The sequence below is a fragment of the Sorex araneus genome, chromosome 9, assembly GCF_027595985.1.
Source record: "Sorex araneus isolate mSorAra2 chromosome 9, mSorAra2.pri, whole genome shotgun sequence".
Taxonomy (NCBI): domain Eukaryota; kingdom Metazoa; phylum Chordata; class Mammalia; order Eulipotyphla; family Soricidae; genus Sorex; species Sorex araneus.
Genome location: NC_073310.1, coordinates 23183685 through 23205362, shown reverse-complemented (window position 1 = coordinate 23205362; position 21678 = coordinate 23183685). Strand labels below are relative to the sequence as shown.

General features: G+C 40.0%; 1 protein-coding gene across 3 annotated transcripts; it reads left to right on the top strand.

The window, feature by feature from the left end:
• Nucleotides 1-1975: 1975 nt before the first annotated feature.
• On the top strand, nt 1976-21389 carry ZNF248 (zinc finger protein 248). 3 transcript variants are annotated; one of them, XM_055147365.1, is made up of 6 exons: nt 1976-2176; nt 2810-2873; nt 3799-3836; nt 16497-16623; nt 16883-16978; nt 17574-21389. In XM_055147365.1, the coding sequence occupies exons 3-6, from the start codon at nt 3822-3824 to the stop codon at nt 19058-19060; spliced, it is 1725 nt and encodes a 574-aa protein (XP_055003340.1). In that variant the 5' UTR covers nt 1976-2176; nt 2810-2873; nt 3799-3821; the 3' UTR covers nt 19061-21389. The 3 variants fall into 3 exon arrangements, with proteins under 3 accessions (XP_055003340.1, XP_055003341.1, XP_055003339.1); XM_055147366.1 differs by having other exon boundaries at nt 1976-2180; nt 17577-21389; XM_055147364.1 differs by having other exon boundaries at nt 1976-2180.
• The last annotated feature ends 289 nt before the right edge of the window (nt 21390-21678 follow it).

Genomic DNA, 21678 nt, shown 5'->3' with positions numbered 1-21678 from the left:
TTGACCTTTCCCCGGAACGTGAGGCCAGCCTCGAAGCCATGGAGTCAACCTCCTGGTACTTATTTCTACAGTTCTTGGGTGTTAGTCTCCCACTCTGTTATTCTATATACCATAGATGAGTGCAATCTTTCTATGTCTGTCAAGAGAGGGAATTTATTACATCTTTCTCGGAGTACGCACTGAACTTAATAAACATACTTTTAAGTGTAGATTAAAAAGGAGAAAATTCAAAAATAGAGAAAACTGCCAGACACAAAATTATACAAGTAATCAAATTAATATAAAGTTATGATGATATTTGGGTTTGGCATAATCTCTCTGAAGGATCTTCCAATCAGAGGAAAACATCAGACATCCTCAAATTTAAGGGAAACTCTTTAAAATAATTGACTATTAATTGATAAGTGTCTGAAGGTCATAAAAGACAAAGAAACTGGTAAGAGATTGGAGAAGTCTAGAAACAATATGAGTAAATTTGCTGTGGTATTCTGGATTGGATTTTGGAGTAGTAAAGGTTAGTTAGTGAAAAAAATTGATCTGTACTTATTCAGAATTTACTCCATATTCCTTAATATTAAGGCACATGCAGTTATGGTTATGTAAAATGCTGAGGGGAAATAGTTATGCACGAAATGCCTTTGCAACTCTTCTGTAAACCTGAAGTTAAGACGTAAATAGTGCACTATGTTGTTTTATGAAATTAGTAAAAATATTAGGCTATGATCATATATTAAAAATGTGAAAATAAAAGAATGTATATTTGCTCAGATGTCTATATTGGGCTGGAGCGATAGCACAGTGGGTAGGGCATTTGCCTTGCACAAGATCGACCCAGGTTTGATTCCTCTGTCCCTCTCGGAGAGCCCAGCAAGCTACTGAGTATCCCGTCCACATGGCAGAGCCTGGCAAGCTACCTGTGGTGTATTCTATATGCCAAAATGGAGACGTTATTGGTGCCCACTTGAGCAAATCGATGAACAACAGGACGACAGTGCTACAGTGCTATATTTGCTCAGGGATCACCAGTGGCAGGCTCTGGCGTCCATATGGGGTGCCTGGGATTGAGCAGGATCAGCCATGTACAAGGCAGGTGCACTACCCACAGTACTATAGTTCCAGCCCCAAGTTTACATACGTACAGGTTTAATTATTAATATCTAACTGCTAACTTGCCCGCTCGAGCAAATCGATGAGCAAGGGGATGGCAGTGAGGTAGTGATAGCTTGCTTTTTACCCTTCATTCCAGAGAATAACCATGCTTGTTACATATTATAGAAAATAAATTTATGTACGCTAAAATAACACATGTCCTCGTTCAAATATGAAATTTATACAGACCTGTCATTTTCTTGGCTTGTCTGAAAGTCACACTGCACTAATGTACATCTCAAGCACAAGAACAGGCTTTTGGCTTGAGTATCTCAGTATCTTGCAGCTGAGTCAACAGGGCAGATCCTCTCCAACTGGTTTATTTTTACTTAGGGCCTCTGCTTTACCATACTATCAATGATGGGGTTTCATGCAAACAACGTTTCAACACCCCCCCACCCCCAACAGGGTCCTCCTATCTAAATGCCCTCTCGCACCACTCTGTTGTTAGCTTAGTGCTGCAGGCCAGTCCTTTGGGTCTGTCCTCTTTAGAAATCGAGGTCTTTAGAAATTTCTTTGGAAATCAGGGTCTGGCTTCTAAATGAGTGGACACTGTCCATACGGAAAAGAGACCGTGAAACCTACCCTGAGCAATTTTTGCGCGTTATTCTAAGCGCTTGAACAATGCAAACGCCTTCCATCGCCATGGAAACCCTACTAACCGGCTGCCACTAGAAGCTTCGTTTTTTGTATGGTAGGAGAGAAACTCTGCTTCTAGGGGTTGAGCACTTAGCCCAAGTTCAGAGGCTGGGAGCCCCCGTCCCAGCTCTCCAGCGCCGCGCCGCGCCCTCTGCGCATGTGCATCCCCGCCTTCTCAGCCCGGCTCGTCCTTACGCGGCCTCCCTCCCCTCGTGGGAAACGGCCCGTGGCCTGGGGATCCACGCGGCGAGAAGGCGGCGAGCGAGCCCGGGAGGGGAGGACCGAGGGCCCCGGGGCCCCCGCGTGGCTGGGGCGATCTGGCGGAGGTGATGGTGCCTCCCGGGGCGCCGTGGACTGCAAGGCGTCCGCGGTGCAGACGGAGCTGTGTGTAGGTACGGGGGATGCCAAGCAAGCATCGGTTTGCGAAGAGGGTTTTAAATCAATTCATTAGTTAATGAATTAATTGCGCTAGGGAATGCGGGCGCCCGGGCTCCCCGGGCCCGCAGGTATGCAGCCCGAGCCGAGCGGAGGGCGCCGTCGTGTGGCCGCGGAGGAGCGTGCGTGGACGGCTCGGCCAGGCCGGCGGGGCGGGGCGGGGCGCGGGGCCGTGGGGCCGAGCGCGCGCGCGCGTGTGACGTGGACGCGTGCGTGGCTGCTGCGCTAGGCTTGCTGGGGCGGCTGCGGGCTGCTCGGATGTAAATGAATTACTCGGACTGAATAACCGACCTGAGGCTTGCGTTTCCCATCTCGGTTGCAAGCAGAGACAAAAAAAAAAAAAAAAAAAAAAAAATTCCAGCCGGCCGCAGCTGTTTGGAGCGCACCTTTTGCTTGGCTGCTATTTGCCTCTTGCTTTTGTGTCTGTGATGTTAGCGGCTGGAGCTTCCATTCCTCACCGAACTCATTTGGGAAATGGAAGAGGAAAGCGGCTGGGTTAGCTCACCACCGGAACCCTGTGCCTCAGATCCCAAATTATGGCATGTTTGGTTTTGAAAAAATTATTGATTATGTCTCATCATAACAGTATCCTGAAGCCATCGAAGCCTGTGTGACGGTGGAAGGCCTGGGACAAATTTAAGAAGAGCGAGGTGAGCGGGAGCCGGGGAGGGTGGAACATGCAGGTTACCTTTTTGGAGAAACTGCCACCTCTTTCGAGAGTTTGTGCGGCTGTTTTCAGAATCCAAGTCTCACCAGCCTTAGCTAAATTGTTAGAAATTGTTACTTTCCCTGCCTGCCTAAATACCCCTCTCCTTATTCTCTTTTAACTCCAACATAATCCATTGTTGATGGAGATGCCAAGTCTCCTGGTCTCATAGACTCACAGATTGGTACTGAAGGCATAGATCTTTTTGGGGTTCTCTGTTTTGCCCTCCCCCCCTTTTTAAAGATGAAAAAGAAATTGAGAAGGTGACTGGCTGAGATGACACAAATTGTTAGTGACAGGACCCAGATTAAAAGTCAGGTCTACAGATTTCTGGACCACTCTGATTTTTTGCTATTGTTTGGTTAAAGTTTGTTTCTTAGGAAAAGTTCCTTTTGGATATTATAAGCAGGCTAGAACAAACATTTTTGATCTGAAACCAAGAAAACTATTTTACTTTAAACGCCCTCATCCCCTTTTTTTTCTGGAGGTGTCTTGGACTTTTAGACCTCGAAGGATAAATGGTGTTGGCCAGGTAAATAGATAAACAATGGCTGGATGTCCCCAGATCTCCACACATAGCAGTTTTGACAAGACCATAATACTTCCTCCTTTAGGTTCCTGTTATATGCTAAACTCGCCTTCTCATGTTTTTAATTTTTCTGTGTCGCAGAACCTAAATTGATAATAATATCTATAAGAAACAAATGTTTACATTTATTCAGTGAAAAGTGTCATGTCTAAAACCAACATATATTGGAGCCACACATGGACACGTAAGTGTCTTGTGTGTGCATCTGTGTAGGCAGGTGAATCCGGGAACTGCAAATCAGACCACGAGTCCTCTGACTTACTCCTTCTTTTCCCCTCAGCGCTGCCTTCTTCAGAGTGAAAAATGAATGAATTACAGGTGAGATTTTTGTTCATTTCCACTTTCTTTTAAACTGGGGTTCCTATAATCTGTATAGGATTGACTTTTTTTTTTAATGCAAAAGTAGAAATAGGACCTTTACAGTAAATTAACAAAATTTTGCATTAAGGAAAATAACAGTGAGAACAGCACATCCAAAGTAGAGTAGTTGGCCAGTTGAGATGTGGGATTGGAAAATTCAGTTAGCCAAGTGATGGTGATGTTTCTAGTAACAGTCCCAAAGTAAATACATTGCCTATTATTTCTTAGTGGAAATAGAATGTGCCAGAGCAGAACTTAGTGGTATAATTTTCCTGGGGTCAAACAGTAAGGTAGACTGCTCTTCTGATGGATGAATAAAACTTCAAGCTCTGGTAGTATGGAGGAACTCAAAATAATCTTCAAAAGTGCTAATGTCAGGTTACTTATATTTCCAACTTGAAAGCAGACACTTCTCTGCTTCTCATTTTACGTTTCAATCAATAAGGATATTCCTCTTTCACCCTCCCCACCTCAAGCAGTTTGGTGGTGGTAGAAAACCATCAAATGGTAGGCAGCTTTGGTTTTTATCTTTGTCTTACTCTTGTGCCGAGTTTGATAGTTTTATCTAGGCTCCCTTTTGAAAATCTGCTCTGTTGCTATCTGTGCTCCACTGTCTAAACTCCTTTCCTGTGACAGATTTTGTTTTCATTCCTCTTTTCCTCTTATTCCTCTAATTTCACTATTCTTCTCCCTTAACATTATTCCTTTTCCTTCTGTAGTCCTTCTTGGTACATATTTTTTCCTACCTAGTTTGATTTTTTTTTTTTTTTTTTGCTTTTTGGGTCACACCCGGCGATGCGGCGATGCATAGGGGTTACTCCTGGCTCTGCACTCAGGAATTACTCCTGGCAGTGCTCCGGGGACTATAATGGGATACTGGGGATTGAACCCGGGTCGGCTGCGTGCAAGGCAAATGCCCTACCTGCTGTACTATCACTACAGCCCCTAGTTTGACTTAAAAAAAAAATAAACATGGTTTTTAAAATGGTACCAAAGATATCAAAACTCCTATTCCCAGCTTCCTTTTCAAGCCAGTGTCCTCCCTTGAACACGTGTTTTGCTTGTTTCTGTATCTCTGCTTGTTCGCTTTCATTCTGGAGAAGCCTGTGCTCTCTCTTGAACATGTACTTCTTCTTTCGAAATACTTTTCAGTAAAAACTATCTTGTTACACACACACACACACACACACACACACACACACACACACACACACACACACACACACACACCCCAGTTCCTGTTACATTTATTTGATGCTTACTCTAGATAGCATGGCATTTATTATTGAAGCTGAGACGCTTGCACTGAGAGTGAAAGCAGTTCTATAAACAATTATGCTATGATAGCTGGTGTGTATTGGTAGTGTCCCAGACAATTTGAGGTGTATTTCTACTTATTTTCCCTCTCGCTATTTCTCTATTCTGTTTAAAGCAAAAACATTTTGTTTTTGTTTTTGTTTTTTGTATTCTGGGCCACACCCGGCTGTGATCAGGGCCTGCTTCTGGCTCTGCATTCAGCAATCAGCCCTGGCAGGATTCAGGGGACCAGATGGGGTGCTGGGGATTGAACCTGGGCCGGATATGTGCAAAGCAAGAAGCAAGTGCCCTACCTGCTATACTATCTGCCCCTACACGAAAATAATGTTTATGTATGATTACTCCTTTGCTGTACATTACAAAAAAATCTATTATTCTTAGGGCTTTTCAAATTTTGATACATCCATACATCACAAGTTAAAATGTAGATTTTATACTGTTAATATCTCTGCTTTAGGGGCTGGAGCAATAGCACAGAGGGGAGGGCGTTTGCCTTGTATGCGGCCGACCCAAGTTCGATTCCCAGCATCCCATAGGGTCCCCCGAGCACTGCCAGGATTGATTCCTGAGTGCAGTCAGGAGGAACCCCTGAGCATCACCGAGTGTGACCCAAAAGGAAAACAAACAAACAAACAAACAGATCTCTACTTTAACTTAGTAGGGGCTGTATCGATAGCATAGCGGTTGGGCGTTCGCCTTTCATGTGGCAGAACCGTGTTTGATTCCTCCGCCCCTCTCGGAGAGCCCGGCAAGCTACCGAGAGTATGGAGCCCACATGGCAGAGCCTGGCAAGCTACCCGTGGAGTACTTGATATGCCAAAGACAGTAACAATAAGTCTCTCAATGAGAGATGTTACTGGTGCCCGCTCGAATTTAGTAGATTTAATTTAGGAGATGTTGCAAGATTCTGAGTTCTGCATTTCTAACTCTGATGTTGATTCTGCTGCTTGGGAAAACACTTTAAATAGCAAGTCTGTGTGCTCTTCCCCTCCCCCACCCCCTTGTTTCTTTTTCCCAGCCTGTCCTTGAGATCTTTCTATAATAGAACATGGATTGCTTCTTTGTTGTAATTGCTTAGTGGGTCAAGCCTGTCTACTTTTTATTAAACTGGTTATTTACTATTTTCAGTTTTTTGTTTCTACAGTGTTTCAATGACCAACCTTGAAATATAGGTCTGTGTATGAGATACATTCCTGGAAGTGGGATAAAGGGCAACTACAATCGATAACTTTAATCAGTTTAGTGGGACTATAGTGTCACTTTGTATTCCCACTGGCCTGGCATGAGATTTCTTGCTTAGAAAGCTTTTGTCCGCCTTGCTTTGTGTCTCAGCCTATTGATAGCAAAAGGTACAGGCTTTTAAGATTCTTAGGATAGCAAGAAGATGCCTTTCAAAAATAACCTGTTGGAAAGTTAAAAAAAATAAAATCCCGAAAGAGGTCTAGCAGTTACACAACACACGTGGGCCACAGTGAAATAGGTAGGAGAGGGTCAGGCGTGGAAGTGTTAGGGTTTCATGGGTTTGCTTTTTCTGCATAGATGCATTTAAATCATTAGAGCAGAGAATTTGGAAAGCGACAAGAGGCCAGAGGGAAGATACAAGTTGACCCAGTTGACCAGTTATCTAAATCAACCAGGATCTGTAAAAATAAATAGATCACTATAGCACTGTATCACTGTCATCCCGTTGCTTATCAATTTGCTCAAGTGGGCACCAGTAACATCTCCATTGTGAGACTTGTTGTTACTGTTTTTGGCATATCAAATATGTCACAGGGAACTTGCCAGGTTCTGCCATGTGGGTGGGATACTCTCGGTAGCTTGCTGGGCTCTCCAAGAGGGATGGAGGAATCGAACCCAGGTTGGCCTTGTGCAAAGCAAATGCCCTACCTCCTGTATTATGGGGGTGGAGGGAAGGGAGGTGTTTGATTGACCCCTCCTTTGAAGTATATGTCTTTTTCTTGTCTAGGCACCAAGCTTGACTTAAACACCCTCCCCCCCTTACTAAAAGAAAAATCACCTCTGGACTTTTGTATGGGCATTGCTTTCTATCCTGAGACATCATATTTTTTGCTATTTAAAACTATTTTGTTTGGATGTGAGAGATTGCGTAACAGACTGGAGTGGCTGCTTTGCATGGAGGAGGTTCTGGTTTGATCCCCGGCACTCGTTTTAGTTTCCCAGCAGCTCCAGGGGTGACGCTAAGCATTGAACCCCAGGAATAGTCCCTGAGTACTGCCGGGTATGGCTCCCTAAAATAACAACGGATTCTTTTCTTTGTCTCTCTAGCTCCTGTTCTTGAGTTATTTAGTGTACTTACCCAGTTACTATTTTTAATATCTCACATTCATTGTTTCTTGTACAGGGAGCCTCCTGTTTATGTGATATTTGTAGCTTGGTCTTTTATATTAAACAATATTAGGAAAGGATATTAATTGCTTATATTTTAATCTCTTAATTAACCTAAGACTGTTGTGAGAACTTCTTGACCAGATGCTTTATTCTCTTATCTAGATTTAGATCCCTTCCTTTTAAGATTTTCTGGATGCTGTCTTATCTCTAGGAGTTGAGTGACAGTTGTGTGTGCTTGATGAGCAAGGGACTCTATCCTCAGTTTCAGGTGTCACAGGAATATCTTAAGCATTGATGGCCTATATATTTATTGATAGACTTGTAGATAGAGTGCCACATGTTCATTTGAGGGGGTATATGGTTCTATCTCACCATGGCAGCATTCCTTTAGAGTATTACTTGTATGATTAATTCTTACCCACTTATTTCATATATAGTTGTGGCATCCCTGTTAGGGCTCTGTCCCTCAAATCTTTTCTCTCTGTGTTGCATGGTGCTCAGGGGTGTCCTTAAGATATTTTGACTTGGGATTATGGGGGGGGGTGGCGGTTGGACCATATCTGGCTGTGCTCAGGGGTCATTTCTAGCAGTGGTCAGGAGCTAATTATTATTATTATTTAAAAAAAATTTTTTATTGAATCACCATGAGCTATAGTTACAAATCTTTCATGTTTGAGTTTCAGTTATACAATGATCGAACACCTGTCCCTCTGCCAGTGTACATTTTCCACCACCAATGTCCCCAGTACCCCACTCCATCCCACCCCTCTCCCTGTCTCTATGGCAGTTTCCCTCATACTCTCTCTACTTATGGGTATTATGGTCTGCAATACGGATACTGAAAAACCATCATGTTTGGTCCTTTATCTACTTTCAGCACACATCTCCCATCCCAAGCGATTTCTCCAGCCACCATTGATTTAGTGATTCAGGAGCTAACTATTATATATGACCATACATTGTGTTGGGGATGTATATAATAGTTAGCTGGTCATATATAATGGTTATATATAATAGTTAACCCAAGTCAGCTGCTTGAAAGCGAAGTGCCTTACCCACTTCCCTTGGCATCAAATTCTTGATTTTTATTCCCTCTTATTTATAGAAAATTCTAAGTTGCCAGTTGCCTTAGAAACTGTCACGTTAAGCAAAATTAAATACATTGAAATACATACAAATAAATAAATCTTACCATATATTGCCATGGCAAGATATAAGATTCACTGTCACTGTCACTGTCATCCCATTGCTCTGTCATCGATTTGCTCAAGCAGACACCAGTAACATCTCCATTGTGAGACTTGTTACTGTTTTTGGCATATCGAATACACCACAGGTAGCTTGCCAGGCTCTGCCATGCGGGAGAGATACTCTTGGTAGCGTGCCGGGCTCTCTGAGAGGGGTGGAGGAATCGATTCTGGGTCGGCCGCGCGCAAGGCAAATGCCCTACCCGCTGTGCTATCACTCTAGCCCAGATATAAGATTAATATATTAAGATTACATATTTAATTGCTAAGTTCCAGTGCTCTATGACTGGTTAGAAAGAACACCAAATTTCTAAACAGGTGCTGAAAATCCTCTAAGATGGAATAATTTGTAATCATTATTCATTTATTTTCCAACCTGTATACTTTGGTTTCAGTGGTTAGGATGGGGGAACCTATCAGCTTTTCAGGGCAGAAGGTGGGACAAATCTTGAACAGCCTTATTTTCTTTGCAAATTTGCCCTTACACTCACACCATATTCACTTAGACAGGAGCAAGTCAGTTATGTCTGTTAACCAACATCTTTCTGAGGTGGAGGAATTGGGAGTATCTGGAGGAAACACAGAGACTGTGGCCCAGGCTAGAAATCATATATATATTTTTTTCTCATCAGTGTTACAACAAAATAAAGTTATTTGAGACTGCTTATATATTTGATCTGAACTGTGAGGCCTTGCTCCCATTTTATCTAACCTCAGTTTATTTCTGAACTCAATTTTTATTTTAGAAAATCTTCCTGTTTTCAACTGTGATCGCTTTTGAATGTCATCATTAATTTTTTTTTTAATTGAGTCACTGTGAGATATACAGTTGCAAAGTTGTTCATGATTGAGTTTCAGTCATACTGAATGTTCCAGCACCCATCCCTTCACCAGTGCACATTTCCTGCCACCAATGTCTACAGTTTCCCTCCCATCCCCATGCCCCCCCTCCCTTCTCCCACCCACTCTACACCTACAGCCTGCCTCTGGCAGACACTTTTCCTCTCTCTCTCTCTCTCTCTCTCTCTCTCTCTCTCTCTCTCATTCACTCATTCTCTCTCTCTCTCTCTCTCTCTCTCTCTCTCTCTCTCTCTCTCTCTCTCTCTTTTTCCTTATAGGCATTGTAGTTTGCAATACTGTTACTAAAAGGGTCTCATGGATATCACTTTTCCTCCTTTCAGCATTCAGTTCTTGTCTAGAGTGATCATTTCCAATTAGCATTCTCATAGGCCCCTTCTCTGTTAACTGCCCTCCTCTTCTGCCTTTGTAACATGCTTCCTAACATGGACCAATCCTCTGGCCTTTATTTCTGTGTGTTTTGTTTTATATCCCAAGAATGTTATCATTTCTTGTCCCAGTAAAAGAAACTAGGCTAGGCTCTTATAAACTCCTGAGCAAAAGCTAAACAGGAGATAATAGGAAGTGAGTCACTTTCAGTTTTTTTTTTTTCTTGAAGGGTGGTAATGACTAATAAATTAAGAACTTATGTTTCTGATACAGAAAGGAGTTTCAACTCCTTGTAGAAGGAATTGATATTTTTAATTAGTAATCCTTTTCCATATGCTGGTATTGAGAACAATTTAAAATATGCCTGTATTATCAAATATTTTCATGATGTGTGTGTGTGTGTGTGTGTGTGTGTGTGTGTGTGTGTGTGTGTGTGTAGGGGATGATCCTCAGGGAACGGCATGATTCTGGGGATTGAACCTAGGACTTCTGCATGCAAAACATTTGTTGTAACCTTTTGAACCATTTCCCCAACCCTTACTAAATATTTCTCTTATTAAGCGTCTCCAGGTCTATTTTTTGCCAGTGGTATTAGGAAGTTCTTTAAAGATTTAGCAAACAGGCAAAACCTTCCATAAGCGGTGGGTATGGTAAAACCTACATGGACAACCCCCGCCCCCCCGAGGAAAATCAAGGAAATCTTATTCAGTGCCATAAGAAAAAGGCAAGCCTTTTTCATGTTATTCCATTACGTTTCGGGCTGTGTTAGGAATAGACTTTTATGCTTGTTTCTTCTGCAGGTCAGGGGAAAATATAATATTCAGATAACAAATGTAGTTTAAGCTGCTCCCTCTGCTTGGACTGCTTAGCAAAGTATATGAGTCAGATTTCCATAAATCATTTTCTCATTTCAAAGATTCATTTTTCTTCTCAATATACCCTAGATGTGTTGTTGGAACATAAGCTTTAATATGAACATATAACATTTTGCATGATATATTTTTATTTAAAAATTGGAGATTTTGATCTGGAGGTACAAAAGTTCAGGTGCTTGCCTTACATGTGGTGGACCTGAGTTTGATCCCCAGTACAGCATACAACTCTTTTAGCCCTGCCAGGAGTGACCTCTGAGCATGAGCCAGGACTAGAACCTCAGTATGGCTGGGTATAACCCCAAAACAATTAAAAATATGTGAGATTTTAACTGTTGTAATAGGAAAATGGCTTGTTCGTATTGGCTTTGTAGCCTATAAAATTGCTATATTTGCTTATTATTTCCAGCATTTTTTTTCATATTGGAATGGGGGCTTGGGGCACACTTGGCTGTGCTCAGGGCTTACTCCTGGCTCTGCACTCAGGAATCACTCCTGGCAGGGCTTGGGGGACCATATGGGATGCTGAAGAACAAATCTGGGTGAGCCTTGTGCAAGGCACGCACCCTATACACTACCCACTGTACTATTGCTCTTGCCCCATTAGGGCTCTGTGTGTGTGTGTGTGTGTGTGTGTGTGTGTGTTGCAATTTTCTATGCAGATAATCATGTCAACTTGTAATAAAGTTCCAGGGGCCATCAGGGAAAATGATGATAACCCTAGGGATCAAATTCAGGGCCTCACATAAACAAGGAATGTGCTGTACCATTTGAGCCATATACATGGCTCTGATCAGATGTTTGGTTTTTTAATCATTAATGACTTACGATGGTCTCTTTAGACATGTTTTATTCATTTCTCTGTTACTTCACCTTGATAGAGAAAGAGGTTCTGAGGCTGGAACGATAGCACAGCGGGGAGGGCATTTGCCTTGCACGCAGCCGACCCGGGTTCAATCCCCAGCATCCCATATGCTCCCCCAAGTACCACCAGGAGTAATTCCTTAGTGCAGAGCCAGGAGTAACCCCTGAGCATCACTGGGTGAGACCCAAAAGAGAAAAAAAAAAAAAAAGGAAAAAAAAAGAAACAGGTTCTTTATTTACCTTTCCAGTTGTATTCTTTTTAATTGTTTTAGTTTTGTTTTGGTCTTTTGCACAGGCAAGTTAAAATAGAATTAGTGTTGAGACGGGGCACCCTTCCCTTCTTGCTTTTTTTTTTTTTGCTTTTTGGGTCACACCTGGAAATGCAAGGGGTTACTCCTGGCTCGCTCTGCACTCAGGAATCACCCCTGGCAGTGCTCAGAGGACCGTTGCTGGGAATAGAACCCAGGTTAGCTGCGTGCAAGGTGAACGCCCTACCACTGTATTATTGCTCCAGCCCTGCCCCCCTTCTTGCTTTTAAGGATGAGGTCACTTAACATTAAATATGATGTTAGCTCTAGGGTGTCTGTAGATATTTGTTACAAAGTTGAGAAAGATACCTCTATTACTAGTTTGCTGAGAGATTTTAGATTTGGTCAAGTGCTTTTTAAAAATCAATTGATATACTCATGATTTTTCTATAAAAGATTATTATTGACTCTAGAAATGTCAACCTAGCCTCATAGAGATGGAGTAAGTTCCACTTGCTTGTGACTTATAATTTTTTAATATGTGGTTAGATTAAATTTGCTAGTATTTGCATCTGTGTTAATAAGAAATATTGGTCTTTTGTTTTCTCATCTGTATTTGATCTTAGCACTTGGGTAATTATGGCCTCAAATAGTGTTGGGAGTGTTATTTATCGGAGGCCATTGCCTGGAATTGGTATTACTTTATTTTAAATGTTTTGGACAGTTCCTCAGTTAGGATAAACCATCTGGACTTAGTGCTATTTTAGTTTTAGTGTTTGCTTTTGGGTTTTTGGGGCCACACTCAACTATGCTCAGCACTTACTCCTGTTTTATGCTCAGGGAGCAATACTGGCTATTCTTGGGCGATCATGTGTTGTGCTGATAATTAAAACTGGTGTCAACAATGTGCAAGGCAAGTGTCTTACTCTATATACTATCTGCTTCCTTGGTGGTATTCTAGAAGTATTTTAAGCATTGACTCAATTTTTTAAAAAAAACATAGATATGTTTTGGTTTTCTTCTCCCTGTGTACATTTGATAGTTGTATCTTTTAAGCTATCTGACTATTTCACATAAGTTATCATTTTTTCAAGTATATAATTGTAATATTTCTTACTCTTTTATGTCATTGGAATCAGTAGAGTTATTTTCATTTCTGAGATCTACAATTTATTTCTTTTCATATTTAGAATATTTGAAGGTTTTTTTTTACTGATCTTTCCAAAGGAGTACCCTTTGCTTCTGTTGACTGTGTTTTCAATTTTATAAGCTTATTCTCATTTGTATTATGTTTATTTTGCTTATTTAGACTTAATTTGCCTTCCTTCCTTTACTTTACTAGGGCTTTTATTTCAAATCTTATATATACATTTAGTTCTGTAAAGTTTTTTCCATTCTCTCTTTACTGTACTGCACAAATTTTGGTAAGTGATATTTTCATTTAAAATATTTAAAATATATTTGAAACTGTCATGGTCGTTTATGTGGTGTTGTTTCATTTTTATTTCCCTGGAGGATTTTGAGCAATCTCTTGCCTATTGATTTCTATTTCATTCCACTGGAGTATGAAAATGCATTTTATATGGTGGCTGTTGCTTTAATTTTGTTTTGGTGTGTTTCATGGTCAAGGTCATGGTCTACCTTGATGAATGTTCTCTGTGAGTTTGAATAGAATGATAAAATTTGTATTTTATTATTTTGGATGAAGGATTCTATTGACGTCAGTTAAATTTCATTACTTTTCGCATCATCTGATTATGAGCTGTATTGGTTTCTGTCAGCTTGGTCTCAGTGTAACAAAGGGGAGTTGAAATCTCTAGCTAAGATTATAGATTTGCATGTTTTGCCTTTCAGTTATGACAGTTTCTCACTTACTTTCATATTCTTTTGTTAGGTGCATCTGTTCTTATTGTATCTTTGTAATAGGAGTTTTAGTCTATTGAGTTCTTTCAATAGTCTATTTTTCAGTGGTAGGAAAACATCTGTGTACACTTTTGTGTGTGTATGTGTTTGTATGCAGTATGTAAGAAGATCTGTAGCCCATTTTGAGGTTCAGTGATTGACTACAATGACTTACTGTATAATCATCCTACAGTCTGCTTGATTCGATTAAAGAATACAAAATGAAATCTGCTAAAAGACATACTTGAAGAAACAGATACAAACCTCTAAGGTGTTAGTTAGTGAAATCTCAGAACACACTTAAGTTCTCTAGCAAGAAGATGTGCCAAGAAAGCATAAAATGTCTGCAAGAGAAGCTCAAGAAATACTCAGTGTTCAGAACTTTTTTTTTTTTTTTTTGGTATTCTTTTTTTCGTCACACCCAGAGACCTCAGAGCTTATTTCTGGCTCTGTGCTTAGGGATCACTCCTGATAGTTTCAAGGTTTATAGGGTGCTGGGGCTTGAACCTGGGTTGGTCTTATGCAAGGCAAATGCCATACTTGATACACTATGCTTCTTAGTGTTTAGAATTTTTCCAAGGAATAGTCACACAGGTATTCTCTGCTTAATATGTAACAAAATTCTATACCCCCCAAAAACAGGTGCTGCATAAGCCATATGGTTTGCACAAAGGGTTTACACTAGGGACTGGAGCTATAGTACAGTGGGTAGGGCACTTGTCTTGCATGCAGCGAACCTGGGTTTGATCCTTGGGATCCCAGATGGTCCCTTGAGCACTGTCAGGAGTAATTCCTGAGTGCAGGTCCAGGAGTAACCCCTGAGCGCCAGGTGTGGCCTCAAGACAAACCGAAACAAAAACAAACAAAAATACCCCAGAGTTTAGACTTAGCTATTTAAAAATTTTTTTTAATTTAATTCTTTGCATAATAGGGTTACAATAGTGCTTAAGTTTATGATATTGATGTACAAGGTTACCACACAGCACTGCAGCCTAAGTGTCTATGACCCTACACCTTGTCTCTGTGTCACCTCTGGTCTGATCTTCCTTCCCTCCCACTTTGTTGATTAACATTATGTTTGGTGCACTGTGTTACCTCTTTAGCACTACCCATGGGCTCCAGAACATTCAGGAAGTAACTCAGGAAGTTCCCTAGTTACTTCCAGAAAATGCATTTGTTTTCCTCCATCCCCATCAAACCTGGTACGCTCAAGTCTGTATTCCAATATTCAAAGTTTATGATCAATTACTATTGCTCATACCCTGTATTTGTTTATCTGTATACTTCAGGTGAGTGAGGTCATTCTCTGTTCATCCTTCTGCTACTGGCTTATTTCACTTAGCATTGTACTTTTCATCCAAATTGCTGCTAAATGCATGACTGTTTCTTTCTTGTGAATGCCTAGTATTTAATCATGTATATCTATCACAACTTCTTTATCCATTTATTAGTTGTGGGCATATGGGTTACTTCCATATTCTGGCTATTTTTCTAAGAGCTGCAGTGAACAGAAGTGTTCATATATCTTTTCAAATTAATATTTCTGTTTGGGGGTAGGTACCTAGAAGTGGGATAGCTATTTCGAATAGGAGCTCCATTCTTACTTTTTTGAGAAATATTCATTTTGTTTTCCGTCTAGGCTAGACTAAGTGATATTCTCACCAACAGTGAATGAGGGTTACTTCTTTGACATACTCCTGCCAACACTTGTTTTCAGTTTATATATAAAACGGAAATATATCTATATATATACATATATATATCACTGTATCACGCTCATCGATTTGCTTGAGCGGGCACCAATAATGTCTCCATTGTGAGACTTGTTGTTACTGTTTTTGGCTTATCAAAAACATGATGGGGAGCTTGCCAGGCTCTGCTATGTGGGCGGGATACTCTCGGTAGCTTGTCGGGCGCTCCGAGAGGGACAGAGGAATCGAACCTGGGTCGGCCACGTGCAACGCAAACACTTTACCTGCTTCAGACCTTACTCCTGGCTTATGCACTCAGGAATTACTCTTGGCGGTACGAGGGGGACCATATGGGATGCTGGGAATCTAACCCTGGTCGGCTGCATGCAAGGCAAATGCCCTACCCACTGTACTGTCACTCCAGCTCCCCTATAATTCATTCTTAATGAGAAGAATTATACTTCTTTTATGTAAGTTAACTTGTCAATTTGCAGTATTATATGCCCCAAAGCACCTTTGCTTTGGGTTTGTCTCCAGTCCTTCTGCACCATCTGAATGATCTCCTGTACAGAAATTCGATGTACAACATGGAAAAACTTTTCCTTGGTAATTCATCTACTTTATGCATTGTACTAGCTCCTGCAGTGTCTGAAAAGTGTTAGACTATGTTTATTTTTATCAGGTCCGAAGCACTTTGAGAACTCTTTGATTTCACCAGTAGCATTTATAATGACTAGCACAATCTCTAACCATTATTATAATCTCATCTCAAATTGTAATTTCATTTATCCTGTACGGTACAGCACACATAATCCTATGAGAGATTAATTCTTTCTAAGTTTTTTTGCCATCATCTAGTTCTTACTGGTCCATACTGAAAAGAAATCTATTGTTGTAGGAACAAGTGTCTTTCAAAGATGTATGTGTGCAGTTCACTCAGGAAGAGTGGTATCTGCTGGATCCTGCCCAGAAGATACTTTACAGAGATGTGGTCCTGGAAAATTACAGCCACCTTGTTTCAATAGGTAAGCATTTTTGCTACATGAGCACCAGTCGTGCTTATTTCTCAGTTGGCGATCCATACAAACTCCCTGTGAAATTCTGATTTGAAGCTTGAGATTCAAGAGAGATTACGTGTCTTGTCGAGACTGTTATGTTCTCGCCACCTTGGGGAGTGGTCCATTTGGGGAACTCTCTAAGTTTGTCCCTTTTTTGACATCATGTTTTCAGAGTCTCTGAAACCAGACTGATTAGTCATAATTCTCCTTTCTTTTCTCTCAACAGGTTATTGCATTACTAAGCCAGAATTGATCTTCAAGATTGAGCAAGGAGAAGAGCCCTGGATATTTGAGGATGGATTCCCAAGCCAGTGCTACCCAGGTGAGTTAGCGAGTTTATAGGCAAACAGAAGCCAAAGGAAATGAGATTTTGGACGTTGGATTGGGTTTTATTTTTGAGCTGTTGCTTAGAATCTTAATTATTTTGTCTCAGAACTTTGGAAGTGATCAAACACAGTTGACCTTTATTACCTTATTACCTTTATTCCCTTTATTACCTTAATAACACTTCTTTGTGTTTCATCTATTAATATATTCCTTTGCTCTTTGCCATCTTAGACCTACCCAACCCCATAATCCAAATCAACTTGTATGATCTTAGATCATGGTCTTAGTTTATTTTTCTTGGTGAATTTATCTGTACAATTGTTCACTTTTCTTCTGCTGTCTTTCGGCACTTTTTTTTTTTAGCCACTCTCTAGTTTATAAAGTATTAAATGTCATTGCTAGTTTTCTCTACAGCATGTTTTTGTTTTGTACTCAAAAAGGATTAAGAAGCTGAATACTTGGATTTAATTTACACCAGGAATTGAGCTAAAAAGAGATGATTATTGTATAATAAGGCATTTATGTAAAAGTCCAATTCCATTAGAAATGTACAAGGATTTATATGATGTGGTTATTTTTCTCATTTCCAGAAGATTGGAAAGTTGATGACCTGATGAAGAACAGCCAGGAAAATCAAGATGAACATTTTTGGCAGCTTCCTTTTACCACAAATAAAACATTAAGTGTGGATAGTGGTAATCGAGTAAAGAAAACTCTCAGTCTAGGCAAAGACTATATTATTTCAAGAAATTTTCCATACAAGATATGTGACTCATGTGAAATGAGTCTGAAAAATATTTCAGGATTAGTTATTAGTAGAAAAAACTATTCTAGAAAGAAAGCTGGTGAACTGAATGTGTATGAGAATTTGCTTCTTGATATTAGGCATGAGAAAACCAATGGAGGGAGATCTTATAAATACATTCAAAAAAGGAATTTTCTCAGTCATAGCCAGGATCTCATCCAGCCCATTTTTGACCAGCCTTTTGAAAATGGACAAGACTTCCATGATGAAACAGCCTTTTTCACAAATAAGGGTGCTCAGATGGGAGAGATACCCTTTAAGTATAATGAATGTGGAAGAACCTTCGTCCAAAGTTTAAAACTCAATTTGTCTCAGAGAGCCAGTTTGGAATTGAAGCCATATGAATGCAGCATTTGTGGGAAGTCCTTGTATTTGAATTTAAGATTGGGACATCATAGAGTTCTCCCAGGGGACAATCCTTATGACTATAATGGATATGGGCAAATGTTCTGTGACAGTTCAACTTTTGTAGTCCGTCAGGGAGCTTATACGAGAAAGAATCCCCGTGAATATAAAGTCAGTCACAAAACCTGGGAAAAACCAGCCCTCTTTAAACATGAAATAGTACACCTGGGGGAAAAGCCTTATGAGTATAATGAAAACGGAAATTCTTTCAACAAGAAATCACAGCTCACCCAACTCCGGAGAGTTCACTCAGGTGAAAAAACGTTCGAATGTGGTGAATGTGGGAAAACGTTCTGGGAGAAGTCAAACCTCACTCAGCACCAGAGAACACACACGGGAGAGAAACCCTATGAATGTTCTGAATGTGGGAAATCCTTTTGTCAGAAACCACACCTCACCAACCATCAGCGAACACACACGGGAGAAAAACCGTATGAATGTAAGCAATGTGGAAAAACATTCTGTGTGAAATCAAACCTCACTGAACACCAGAGAACCCACACAGGGGAGAAGCCCTATGAATGCAAAGCATGTGGAAAATCCTTCTGTCACAGGTCAGCCTTAACTGTGCATCAGAGAACACACACAGGAGAGAAACCTTTTATCTGTAATGAATGTGGGAAGTCCTTCTGTGTGAAATCGAACCTTATTGTACATCAAAGAACTCATACAGGGGAGAAACCGTACAAGTGTAATGAGTGTGGGAAAACCTTCTGTGAGAAATCAGCTCTTACTAAGCATCAGCGGACTCACACAGGGGAGAAACCCTACGAGTGTAATGGATGTGGGAAAACCTTTAGTCAGAGGTCAGTTCTCACCAAACATCAGAGAATTCATACAAGGGTGAAAGTTCTTTCAAACTCCTGAATGTTCAGAGGCCTTCATCTTCCTTTCATATTACTCATCGAGTTTCAAAACTAAGGTGAATGAAACTGAAAGAATGCCGCAACTCACTAGAAACTGCTCTCATTGTGTTTCGTTAATAGTATATAAGATAATGTTAATGTTTTGAATTTATGAAAGCTTTCAAGAAAAAAACATTTTAGCCAAAACTATGTAATGAGGGGAATGTGTTTATCCAAATAACATGGTAAAGATCTTTCTCTAGAACTTATGCTAAATGGTATCATATTCCAGAATGATAGTGAATCTTTACCTTAAGTATAATAGATGATATGCATTTATACCCATATTCACAGTGAGGTCTGCAGCTTTAAAAGGGTTGAATGACAACATCATTAAACATACATGTGAAGAGTGAGTATGCTACTATAACAAAAATTGGGGGATGCTTGAATTGTGTATTGTAACCCAATGTGTTAGTGAAGAGAAAATGTAGTCCTTAGTTGTATACTAATTAAGTTTTCTATTAATATTTTCCATACTAAATACCACCAGTATCTCTCTTGGTTGACATACATGTACATATGTTTGTGTAAATATATTTATATATACCTTATATATACCCATACACCTAGTGATGTGCTTTATTAAGGTAAAATTGACTTGCAAGTACTACCGACAGTTAAATTTTCAAGATATTTGTGAGTCAGTTGTTAAATATAGTCATAAAAATCTTAGATCACTTAAACTTACTATTTAAATATATTTAACAGAAATGTAATAAATATTCACTTTCAAAATATTTTACATTTTATTGTTATGGATTCTTATATTCCTTTGGATACTTTGCTTGCTTTGGCTTACATTATTGAATATGCATGGTGAAGTTACATCTTCCAACTCTGCATTCAGTACCATCATTTTGGGAGCTTGGCTTTAAAAGTGGGAATATTTATGTCATGGAAATTACCAAACTCTAGAAATCAGAGTTTTTAATTTTCTCAGCTGGAAAATTGACAATTATCATTATACAACTGTGCATATATAAAACTGTTTTGAAATTTTAAAGCATGAAACACATAGGCCTTCTATTTTCTGACATGAATAAATGTCTATGGTGATTATTGCTGAACTGCCTCTTCAATTAAAAAGCCAGAGTAAGTTTTACGAGGTTTCTAACTACCTCTGCATAAATTCCATTCTGAATGCTACCACAGTCTCCTTATAGTTTGGCCATGTTATGTTATTTTTGATCTACTCTTAACTTTGCTGGCATAAATGAATAAATATGGTCTTTATTGCTGAGCTACTACTTTAACTGAAAGGGCAAACTCTTTCTGAATTCTTTTTGAAGCTGCTTCTGAGTCATTCAGGAATATGAATGCTGTTAATAGCAATGGTATTTACAAAAATGTTGCGAAGGTTCATGTTTATTATATAGTGCTAATTATAGTGCTCTATAATAAATACTGCGCTTAAAAGGTGGCAGTATGTAAAAGAATACCTCTTTAATACTCTTGTCATTTCGTTGCTGTTTTTATTTAGCTGTGTTGTGTAACCTGAGTTGTGTGAAACCCAAGAACTATGTATTTGTATTTATATATGTATTAATATAATAGAAAGTCATACTTTGTCTCTTTTGTGCTACTCTTTCCTCTACCTTTTTTTTTTTTTTGAAAAGCCTGGACTCAGGTCATTGAGCTGCATAACTCTGTTTGGCCTGGTTCTCTACTATACATTACTACTTAGGTATTAGCGGTTCGTTTATCCTTGGGGCGGTTACTTAGAGCTGAAGGTATTCTCCCCTCAATACAGACAACTACTCTTCCAAGTTTTAATGACCTAGAGAATAATTTTGGGGGAAGAATGATTTCTTTCGGGAAGTTCATATTAGGAATAGCTGTTGTATCAGCCGTGTGGTTGTCGTGAAAATACTTAGGCTCCCACTAAGAGCATTCTGATGACAGACTTAGTGCAGTGGTGTGGGCCAGAAACAAGAGATCTGAAGTACCCAGACCTAGTGTCAGCTAGAAGCTATAACCTTTCAAAGTCCTAAAGGGGCAAAGGATGGAAACAAGCATTACAGAACCCAGCGAGACTGTGCTGAGGAAGGAGGGGCCACCGTGTAAGAGATATGGTGTCTCCCAGAATCGTGGAAATTGCTGGTGCCTCCCTTTGGAGAACCCAACCAGATGCCATCAGCTGGTGAGCCTGAGCGGTCACAGAAAACGGAAAGATCTGGGTGGAGGCAATGGAGAATAAGTAGCACAGTTTTGGTTTTTTATTTTTTAAAATTTCTGTAAATTCCTATGTGAAAGCTCAATGTTAGAAATAAAGTTATTCTGCTAGACAACATGTGTTTCTGCTGTGTTGTGCTTTGTATTGTGAGTAAATTCCTTTTAGAACTGAGTGTTGGTATATTTCTCCATTAATGTGGGGTGAAACAGACGTCACGTTAAATTGCATTGTTCAGTCTCACTGTGGTAAGCTTGCTTATGTGAAGTGTAAGGTAAACAGCGCCACTCTTCCAGATAGCCAGGTGTGCCCATAACTATTAAAAGGTGACTAATCCAACTTTTTTTAATGTTGATTCCATATGGTATCTTGATTCAGCACTTAAATATTATGTAGTAGCTGTTGCT

Excerpts from the sequence above, each read along its gene's own strand:
- ZNF248 (XM_055147365.1), top strand. Across the intron at positions 16,624-16,882 it reads CAGCCACCTTGTTTCAATAG|GTTATTGCATTACTAAGCCA; the intron begins GTAAGCATTTTT and ends TTCTCTCAACAG. Across the intron at positions 16,979-17,573 it reads CCCAAGCCAGTGCTACCCAG|AAGATTGGAAAGTTGATGAC; the intron begins GTGAGTTAGCGA and ends TCTCATTTCCAG.